This window comes from Mytilus galloprovincialis, chromosome 13, assembly GCF_965363235.1.
Source record: "Mytilus galloprovincialis chromosome 13, xbMytGall1.hap1.1, whole genome shotgun sequence".
Lineage (NCBI taxonomy): Eukaryota > Metazoa > Mollusca > Bivalvia > Mytilida > Mytilidae > Mytilus > Mytilus galloprovincialis.
The window spans coordinates 38085704-38097312 of NC_134850.1; the positions used below are offsets into that span (position 1 = coordinate 38085704).

Consider the following 11609-nt stretch of genomic DNA (forward strand, 5'->3'; position numbering starts at 1 on the left):
ACTCTTTTAATGTTGATAATGGTCATATAGATCGTCGCGTATTCTGGATTGTCTTTTGAATATTTGGGTTTAAGCTTTCCGGATGAAGGTAAATCCAGAAAAGTGCATCTGCCTTCACTTTAAAGTAATAGTTTAAACTATAATAATATCTTACAAAAGAAGAAATGAGTAATACCAAAACCATTTGGTCAGCTATAAAACGTCCCGAAAGTCAAAAGATGAAACAGTATTTAAAAAAAAATAAAACTAAAGAGCTAGCTTAAGTTATAACATTAAAAGAAAAACACTTATGACAGACAGCAACCAACGAAAACTACTGAAGCTCCTGACTTGGAACATGCAAAAGAAGAATGTGGCGGTGTTAACAATACTATTGAGCGCCACCCCCCACCTAAACATTGGACAAGAATGTGAAAGCACACAATTGGAAAGGACTGATATTTACTGTATGTTATTGCATGTGCCTTGTGTTTATAACCCAATTTATCGAAAAGGGGAGAGGGTTGCGATAAAAAAAAACAAAAAAAAACATTTTTGTATCCACTGACAGATTTTCATGTCTCAGGAACTTGTCGGAAACCTCTTCAATTGTTGTGGCTAGTGGCACATGTTGGACTGAATTCTTTTCTTAGTTCGATAACGATTTCGTCAAGCTTTAAACTGTAGTATAAAACAAATTTTTATGCTACGGTTATTTTTGCTTGAAAAAAAGTGGAATCGTATTTTCACTGTCTGCAATTCAAATATCTACCTACCACAGTCAACACAAAAAGAAACAAATGTTCAGCATTGATCAAATTTATTGATTTAGTATTTGAAACTATTGAATTTCTTTTCAACTCACTGTGGTAAGACTAGCCTGAAATAGTGAAAAAACAAAATTAAATGGATATACAAAAGCCTCGAAACAGCGGTTGCAATACACTTGACTTTAAATCAGACGTTGATTAACAATGTTTCGGAGTTTTTGAAATATACAAATTAAATACAAATTGCACAATATTTTGAAATGTCTCACTTTTATTATCTCGTGGAAAGTTGCCGTTAGTTAGTATTGAATATAAGTTTCACAAAACACTAGATTGAGCAAGATGGTGAATCCTCATCAAAAATTTTGGTATCCCGAAAGGGTCAAGAATTCCTATTCCACTAGTGGAAGCAGTCGCGTTTCTGAAAAGCGCTCCAGTAAAGAATATTTTCATTGATGTCAAAATGTGACAGAAATATTCATAATGGTCAACAAAATAAAAAAAACTAACAAACAAACAACAATGAGAAAACCCATACCGAATAGTCTGCTATAGAAGGCCCGGACTTGAAAAATGTTAAACAATTCAAACGAGGAAACCAACGGCCTAATTTAAAGCAACAGTGAACGAAAAACAAATATAACAGACATGAACCAACGACAAACACTGAACTATAGGCTCCTGACTTGGGACATGCATATAAGGTATGTGACGAGTTTAAAATGTTTGTGAGCGCTCAACCCCCCCACTAACCACAGACACAGTGGTGTAACAACACAACATAAGAACAAACTATAAAAATCGAAACAAGAGTACTCGCAGGTACTGACGGACGGTTCAAAGCCAATAACAACTAATATATAAATCATGTTATCCCAGACTAAAGTATCAATCAGCAGACACAAAGAAATGTTTGTGACGATGGTAATGTGTTTTCGTATAGTGTTTTATATGTGACATCCTGAAAGAATACAGATTTGAGGGAATTTTACGTCGTCTACTTCAAATTCACAAGAGGGCATCAGTGGCCCAGTGGTCTAAGACGTTCATATACTGTATCGCTAGCCTGTCAACACTGAGGTTGTGCGTTCGAACTCCGCACGTGGCAGGGGCGTTCGACTCGAATCTATATATTAGGACTTCCAATTTTCTTGCCGATGGTCAGTGATTCTCTCCGTGCACTCTTTCCTCCATCAATAAAGAAAACTGACCGCCATGATAAAGCATATAGTCCTGAAAGTGGTGTTTAACACCAATCAATCAATCAGTCAATCATAATAAAAAAAAATTAAATTTTTACCAAAAATAATCATGTGGGCCAATTTTAAGAGTTAACGTATTATAAATAAAAGACAACAACGATCCAATGTCTCAAAATATGAATTTTATTTGAAATCGGATCAAAACAGTTTGAAAGTGCTCGGTACAGTCTCACATTCTATCCGTTTCTGAGTCTTGTATGAATATATATATTTTTTAGACTATGCGTAGTTATTTCATATCTATGAAGTCCTTAGAGCAGAAATGATATAACAATAGTTTTTGTCTTATATTCATAGCTTGACCTTCTACAGTAGTACATTCATTCTTAAGTCTTAACACGCACCTGCATATTCTTGATTCGAAAGATACCTTAACTAAATGGATTGATAGATTTAGTTGGTGTTTAAAAATACGCATACCTGTAATGGTTGCTATGTAATTGACATCGAAACCGGGGAAGTCTCCTAAGAAATCAGACTGGAAACGAACCAACACCTTGTTTGCCGTCGATTGCACTGTTGTTCCGTTAAGCGGTCCTCCGGTAAGATGAAGCAATAACGGATCGTTTACACTTTCTCCGTCATATATCTTTGATTTGGAATAAATGTAAGAGACAATATGAATAGTTATCATTCTTGATGCAACCGACATTTCATCTAATATATAACTAACACCCGTTAAAAGCAGTAAAAGTATATCTTTAATCGTACTTGTGTATTTACGTCATGATAACAAAAGTAGAAGGTTTGAGTTATCCTGTCCAAATCCGAAACCTCATTCACGTTTGACTTTATTAGTTACTTGTTTATTTTCTTTGAATTTCGTCTTTGAGGAATTAACTTGTTGATATCAGGGCTTGTACTGAATAAAATTATGGGAGCTGAGAGTCCAGATCTGATAGTCTTCATTATCTCTACTCCAAATCTCTCGTTACCCATTACTTATTTCTTTCACCATTAAGAGTACAATTACAAGCAGTGCGTGTGTTTTGAAGCATAGAACACGATTTTGCCCATAAAAATATTATATGTAGTAAGAGTCAAATCGAAATTATCGAAAATATTCTAAATACGTACATCTACAATATCAAATTCGATTAACGCTGGAGGTTCCAGGAAAAACGTTCTAAAGGTTAGCGTTACCGTGTGACCAACAGGAACACTAATTATATAAAAGCAGTCTTGATCAGTGGGATAGTTGCATGGATAATTTGTTGATGAAAAACTTCCAGTCAGTTCTGTGAAATTCCCACCACATACCCCTGTTAAATATAAAGGTAGTACAAACTTCTGTGACGAATCTTAATCAAGAATGTACAAGTTAACAATTCTAAACTCTAATTTTGGAACATTTGTATTCTTTATTTTTTAAAACAATTAGTTCTTTTTCGTCCTCTGTGTGGGTGTGGGTGGGTGATTGGTTGTGGATAACTTGTTGTCAACTCCTGTGTGCAATAATCAACAGATTTTATAAACTCTTTGATGTCATAGTCAACCACAACATACCACATGTCATATTGAGGGGACTCCATAGAATATCGCGACAAGTGTCTTCTTCAAAACATCCAAACCACGAAATGGAAACTATGTATATGTATGCGTCTAGTTCCCGTTCTCGCGTTTCAGCCTTCAAGGGTAAAAAGTCACGCGAAGGATGAAAGCGAAAGAAGTATGGCGAAACAGCGACTATTGGGCTAACTATACCACTGAGGACTAATAACAGAGACATATACAGGTTTCTGCTAATAATCGATCAGCAGCAGTATTGACCCGGCGCTAGAAAATGAAATAACACTTCATACCAGTCTAATTAAAATGTATATCATTCTCTGATTTCTTTATACTCATATAAGTATGAGCTCTTCGACGTAAGTTACGATTGATCGATATTTCAATTAGATTGATGAATTTCCATTGTGTAATACCCTATTTTTTATATCCAATATCACTAAGAAAAAGTAAAAAAATCATTATCAGATCTAAATCCTGCAAAAAACACTACACTCGTTCTACTATCTCTGTGAAGGCAAGGATACAGTTTATTATAGCTAGATGTTGTTTAACCAAGAATCTTAAAATTGGAAAAAATGTCTGAAAATTGAGAAAACAACTACTACTAATATTTCAATGATATAATGACTCACCAGTACAAGGCTTACAACATTTCAAATTATTACAACAAAATCCACCTCTGTCGTGTCCTTCAATTACTCCATCGCATTCTGTTTTACAATTACAGTTTGTGTCATCTGTTAAAACAAATCTTACATAAGATGCAGGTCTTATATGTATTACAAAATTATTAAAGAGGGGAAGTAGGATGGGATATCATCCAGAATTCCGAATAAATAAAGCTTTCTTTACCGGATCCCCAAAAATCGTTTATTCATGAGTCCCGATAAGGGTAAATCCAGAATTCCCGTGAAAATAAAAACCTAATCCCCACGTCCCGAAATAGATCCTTCGGCTCCTCAATTAATACCACGTACACACAGACATACACTTTGTTCATGTATTTTTTTATTATTTGTTTCTTTGTCGTTCTGCATTATCTCTCGGATTATGATAGCATGTAACATTTTGACATGATTCTTTGAATGAGCCAGTAAGGTTTAAAGATGTTACTAATTTATATTTTGAAGGTCACGTGTTACATAAAATTATACTTCAATTGTTGCAGGATGTCTTGTTTCTCTTTAAGTATTTTATCACCGGGTTTGTATTTACATGAGCAACACGACGGGTGCCACATGTTAAGCAGGACCTGCTCACTTTTCCTGAACACTTGAGTTCACCCCCTTTATTTGGGTTTGTGTGCTTGAGTCGTTACTTTTCTATGTTGTAATTTGTGTTGTTTGTCTTTTCGTCTTTTATTTTTTTTTGCGATGGCATTGTCAGTTTGTTTTCGACTTATGAGTTTGACTATTCCTTTGAAAGTTTAGAATCTTTCGCCTAAATTTAAGAAGACAATTTTAGGTCTAACACATCCGTACACATTTTACAACATTTAACCAATCCACGATAATTATAGATTTTACATACCAGTACACAGTGGCATTTCACAACATTTCAATCCATTACAGCAAGCAGTGTCTGTAGCGTTTTCGTTTTCTCCACACGAAGCTTGACATGTCCCATTACGAGATGTGCATTGAAGTGTATCTAGACATATTTGATTATAATGAGTATGTTTCAAAATAGATATAAAGTTAAATATGATATAAAAATGCTTAAAATTGTCTCTGCAATATGGAAATGCAACATGTTTTTACTAATTTGAGTGCGGATAGGAATCTCACGAAAGTTACCAAAAAAAATCATAAAATAGTAATGCAAGGGTTTCAAATATCGTTTTTACAAATACATGCTTGACGTTAAGGTATCCATTACATTGTATGTTCAATCAAACCTGGTAAACATGAATAGCAATTAGTGTTTAGTGTCTTTAAATATCAGCTGACTTTGTACGATACAAAGTAACAGGTATAATGCAAGCTTCGACGAGCTATTACTCCTGTTTCTAGCCAAATGCAGCTGATATTTATCTAGATTGGTGGATTTTCATTGTGTAATTATACCATATTTAGTAAATCAAATATCACTCAGAAAAAGCAAAAATATTCATCAGATCTAAATCCTGTACAACAAACTTCACTCGTTTTACTTGATCCGTGAAGGAAAGGATACATGTTGTTCTACCTAGATGTTGTTTCTCCATTAATCAAGAATCTAAAATTGGAATAAAATGTCGAATAGTATCAAAAGTACCAGGATTATAATTTTATACGCCAGACGCGCGTTTCGTCTACATAAGACTCATCAGTGACGCTCAGATCAAAATAGTTAAAAAGCCAAACAAATACAAAGTTGAAGAGCATTGAGGACCCAAAATTCCAAAAAGTTGTGCCAAATACGGCTAAGGTAATCTACTCCTGGGGTAAGAAAATCCTTAGTTTTTTGAATAATTCAAAGTTTTGTAAACAGAAAATTTATAAAAATGACCATATAATTGATATTCATGTCAACACCGAAGTGCTGACTACTGGGCTGGTGATACCCTCGGGGACGAAACGTCCACCAGCAGTGGCATCGACCCAGTGGTGTAAATAGTATCAAAAGTACCAGGATTATAATTTTATACGCCAGACGCGCGTTTCGTCTACATAAGACTCATCAGTGACGCTCAGATCAAAATAGTTAAAAAGCCAAACAAATACAAAGTTGAAGAGCATTGAGGACCCAAAATTCCAAAAAGTTGTGCCAAATACGGCTAAGGTAATCTACTCCTGGGGTAAGAAAATCCTTAGTTTTTTGAATAATTCAAAGTTTTGTAAACAGAAAATTTATAAAAATGACCATATAATTGATATTCATGTCAACACCGAAGTGCTGACTACTGGGCTGGTGATACCCTCGGGGACGAAACGTCCACCAGCAGTGGCATCGACCCAGTGGTGTAAATAGTATCAAAAGTACCAGGATTATAATTTTATACGCCAGACGCGCGTTTCGTCTACATTGAAAAAAATCGATTCCTTTACAAACAAACAAAATAAAAAAATAACCACAGATATTCATGTTAAAATATATTTTATTTTCTTGTTATAAATTTTACTGTTTCAATGATATAATGACTTACCAGCACAAGGCTTACAACATTTCAAATTATCACAACAAGATCCATCTATATCTTCTCTTTCAATTATCCCATCACATTCTGTTTTACAGTTACAGTTTTTGTCATCTGTTAAAACAAATGTACTATACGATGTAGGTCTTATATATATCATGTATACATAACAAACTACAAAAGAGAACAGTAGGATGGGACATCACCCATAATATCAGAAAATTTTGTTTTACCGGATCCCGATAATTTATTCTTCAGTCCCGATAAGCGTAAATCCCGAAATCCCATAAAAATAAAAGCCCAATCTCGAGTTTCTGCGAAAATAAAACCTAATACAGACGTTACGAAAAAGATCATTCTGCTCCTCAATGAATGCAACGTGCACGCAGACATACCCTTGTTCGTGTTTTTTTTATATATTGTATTATGTTTCACACTTATTATTTCAGAAAATGGTTTGTACTTACATGAGCAACACTACGGGTGCCACATATTGAGCAGGGTCTGAAAAATTTCCTTATCACTTGATATAATCACTAGTAATTGGGTCCATGTATCTCAGTCTTTAGTTTCAATGTTGTAATTTATGATCTGTTTTTGGTCTTTTCGTAGTTGTTTTGCAATGACATTTTCAGTATTGGATATTACTTTAGAACATTTCGCCTGTATTTCAGAAGACAATTTTCGATCTTACTCTAGATCCGTATACATTTACAACATTTAACCAATACACGATATTTATCTTAGATTCTACATACCAGTACACTGTGGCATTTCACAACATTTCAATCCATTACAGCAAGAAGTGTTTGTAGCGATTTCGTTTTCTCCACACGTAGTTTGACATGTTCCATTACGAGATGTGCATTCAAGTGTTTCTAGATAAATTCAATTACAATTAACTTCAGAATAATGACTGCTAGTATATCTTGGTAATCTGTTAAACTAAAATTCATGTAACAAAATACACATCAATTGAGGTATTGACCTTTATTACGACTTCACTTTGTTTTTGAACTTTGATAGATCGATAAATGAATAGACAAATCAATTAATCAGTCGATATATGACAATTATAAAAAGTTCTTCCTGTCGCATTAACTAATTTATTCACATGAAACTGTTTGTTAGAACACTGACCGTTACATGGCAGACAACACTCTTGACTTCGACAACAAACTCCATTGTCATCTTTCCGTTCAATGTCAATATCACAATTGGTTCTACAGGTGCAGTCTAAAAATAAATATTTTCTAAATTTTAAATGTTGACATAATCTTTGTCATATTTAGGGAATAGCCCTATTTTCCTTTTGTCCTCGAGGACGAAAAGATTCAGCAATGATTTGTCCAGAAAAGACACCATTTACCGTGTGTTCTGTTTCATCAATATGGTATATAATAATAAGTGAATATTTATTTAATCACTGAATCGAACAAAATTCTTAATTATTTCAGTGATTCTATAAAATTCCGTACAGGTTCAGGGATGTTTTAAATCCCTAATTTTGACTAAAGATTTTACACAATAATCTCTGAAATAGTTTAGATTTTTAAAAAAAAGCATGTTATGCCTATTTTTTTTCACAACTAGTTACTTTCTATCGGCATGACAAAATACTTATATACCTATATATAGATTTAGTTAAGTACCATTATATGTTTTGATTCTTGAAAGCGCCAATACTCAACTTTCAGAATCGTTAAGCTTAAGCCGTCAAATAGTGTACAACCGGATAAAAAAAACCCTGATAAAATTAATGATTTGTTTAAAACTGTTACTCACACCTGAATGCGTCAGATATTTTTTTAATATATAGATATTTTTAATGTTTGTACATATAAATCATTAAATTGCACCTGTATTTTTCGGTCCAGATTTATTCATGTAATATCGAAGTTTACTCCAAATGTTGTCTTTGACGTAACGACTTCGAATTCTTCCTGGCTTTTGCTTTGGTGTGCCTTAAATGGAAATAATCAATAAGATAACTGTGTGAAGTTTAGAATCCTGACAATCTGCTATTAAATTTTAAATGTTGAAAAGATTAATGAGAACAATTCGGAAAAAAAGTAGTAAAAAAGACAGGCGGAGGATAATAAAGAGAAAAGCAATTAAAAATTTATAATGACAACTATAAAAAAACGAAAAATTACTAAAAGAATCAAATTGTCTACAAAACACAATAACGAAAACTAACGATACACGTGTGTCGTTAGGTATGAATAAAGGCAACAGTTGTATACCGCTGTTCAAAATTCATAAATCGATTGAAAAAAAAACAAATCCGGGTTACAAACTTAGACTGAGGGAAACGCATCAAATATAAGAGGAGAACTACGACACAACAGAAACTCAACATTAAAATGTAACACACACAGAAACGAACTATAATATAACAATGGTCATTTCCTGACTTGGTACAAGACATTTTAAGAAAAAATGGTGGGTTGAACCTGGTTTTGGGATTCGGGTTGTGACATTATTGATAGAAAATAAAAAAAGTTCTCAACGCAAAATTTATCTCCTATACACTAAAAATTTTCATGAAAGTTCAGTTTTGACAAATTTGGAGAAGCGATATAAATCTGTATGAATTAAAATCCTTTCACATAAATATGTTTCTCAAAATTTGTAACTGTTTAAACAACCACTACGTTTTCCCTAACATTGAAATGTAAATTGTCATGAAAGATACTAACTACATCTAAATTACTTATTTCTCCCATAAAGTTTCAAAATTTCAGCTTGACTGTCCTGACTAAACTTTTGGAGTTTAACATTTACAAATAGTATTTCTCAATGTGAGTGATATTTTACCAAAACAACAATTGCCTAATTTTTGTACGAAATAAAATTCACGAAAATATATCACACAATAGAAATGCGCAAAATTTATCGCTTTCATACGAACATTTTTGGAGCTTTTGCATTAACAATGTTTTGATAGAAACTTTTTCCAAAACTAATTGACAATAAGTATTCCTAAGAACATTCATTTATGTGTCATAATAGGGGACACTGAATAAAAGTATCAAAGTTGGCTGATAAGAGAGCCGTTGTGTAGTGGTTAGCGCATCGTACTACTAACACAAAGGTTCCCGGTTAATTCCCGTTCCGAGATGAAAATTGCAGGGACTGAAGTTTCGGTTCTCCCTTGACACCATTTGCGAGTATGGTCTTGAGGTCCGTCGGAAGGGGACGATACATTGCTGACCTGTGTTAGGAGAGAGCCATACATATGTATCTCTTGCACGTTAAAGACACCCTTGAAGATTTCGAAAAAGAGCAGGATAATGCCGCTACAAGGCAGCACTCGCACCCGCAAAGTGGAAAGGGATTAATATAAGTTGCAAATATAAAAAAGAAGATGTGGTATGATTGCCAATGAGACAACTGTCCTCAAAAGTTGTTTCCCAATCTACTATAAATTAATATATTTAAACAAAAACTTGTTTTCTAAAAGATGTATTCCTGAACGTTTGTTTAATGAATTCCTTAAATATTATATAAAGAGTTCCTGGTTAAAAGTACAGAAATAGTATGTTAAAGAGTTTTAGTTTTCTTACTTGAATTGTTTCATGTTTTTCATGCCTTTTTTAGCCGACCATACGTTATTGTTTTTTCTCGTTGTTGAAGGTCGGACGCTTGCCTATAATTGTTTACATCCACTTCATTTGAATTTTGGTGGATAGTTGTGTCTTGTTTTGCTCTTCAACATTGTACTTGTTTGGCTTTATAAATAAAGCCATTGCAACCATGACTGATATCGATATCATCACGGTTGGCAGATACAGCACGATTGCCTTCGATTGTATTACACGCGTCGACACCCAAATACAATTACAAAAAGAAGCATTCAATTTTTAATTGAAGTTGTAGATGGAGACACTAGAAACGAAATCAACACATATGAAACAGAAAAAAAATCATCAATGCAAAAAAAACGTCTTCCGGTTGTCTACAAGTACAATAGTTCCTATTTTGATTACTCTTCAGTAAAATGACAATTTGTCTATTCGTCAAAATGATTTTTCTTATAGGATTGACAATTATTACGTTATTGCTGCAAAATTTTGCCTAAAAATATAGGCAAGCTTATATTTTTAAAATGTGAATGGGCGACTATTTCTTGTCATTTGTTTTTTATTTTCATTTGTATCTTACTAATCAAGAGAGACGAAAGATACCATAGGGACTTTCAAACTCATAAGCCGAAAATAACATGACAACGCCTTGGCTAAAAAAGAAAAAGATAAACAGACATACAATAGTACACAAAACACAACATAGAAAAGACTGAGCAACACGAATCCCACCTAAAGCTGGAGGTGATATCAGGTGCTCAAAAAGGATAAGCAGATCCTGATCCACATGTGGCACCCGTCTTGTTGCTCATGTTAGTAAAAACCCGGTAATGAGTCTAATTCGGTAGGTCACATTCGGGAAAAGGAGACTGGATTGTAGTTACGACATTAAGAACATATCAACTTCAATATCGATTAATGCGATTTGAATATCGGTAAACTACTGATTGTGAGTCAATTAAAAATATTACATTTCACCTATAAATAAACTTTCGTCAGAAACCTCACCCAGAAAGATGTTTTTCAATATTTAAAAACAAAATAAGAATTTAGCATAATATTTTCCAATTGCTCAATTTAAAATAGGTTTATCGCTACATTTCAATTTCAATTAACATCCTACCACAAACAGATTTTTCTTAAAACTTGTGATTTTTTCTCTCCATAGAAATTTAGTTTTATCTGCAAATTTGACTCTCTGACTAATTTTAAAATAACAAAGTTAACCTATTTATAATATTTTAGAGGCAAGTCTTCAACAGAAAAGTATTCCCTCAAAATTAGTTATTTTTTCAAACGAAAACTAAGTTTTTACAAAAACGATTTCTCAATTAAGTTTTCTTTTAAACAGATGGTTGTCGTTAGGTATGAATTGGGATTC

At 33.4% G+C, this 11609-nt stretch overlaps 1 protein-coding gene across 1 annotated transcript; it reads right to left on the reverse strand.

The window, feature by feature from the left end:
• Positions 1–782: 782 nt before the first annotated feature.
• On the reverse strand, positions 783–7513 carry LOC143057214 (tolloid-like protein 2). Its single transcript, XM_076230472.1, has 7 exons — positions 7400–7513; positions 6651–6755; positions 5054–5173; positions 4156–4260; positions 3089–3273; positions 2432–2600; positions 783–859 (listed from the first exon to the last, which is right to left on the reverse strand). The coding sequence occupies exons 1-7, from the start codon at positions 7413–7415 to the stop codon at positions 855–857; spliced, it is 705 nt and encodes a 234-aa protein (XP_076086587.1). The 5' UTR covers positions 7416–7513; the 3' UTR covers positions 783–854.
• Between the last annotated feature and the right edge of the window lie 4096 nt (positions 7514–11609).

Coding starts and splice junctions, on each gene's coding strand:
- LOC143057214 (XM_076230472.1), bottom strand. Junction 5,174..6,650: donor ATGTTGTAAGCCTTGTGCTG/GTAAGTCATTAT, acceptor AAATATGTCTAG/ATACACTTCAATGCACATCT. Junction 2,601..3,088: donor TCGAATTTGATATTGTAGAT/GTACGTATTTAG, acceptor TCCAAATCAAAG/ATATATGACGGAGAAAGTGT.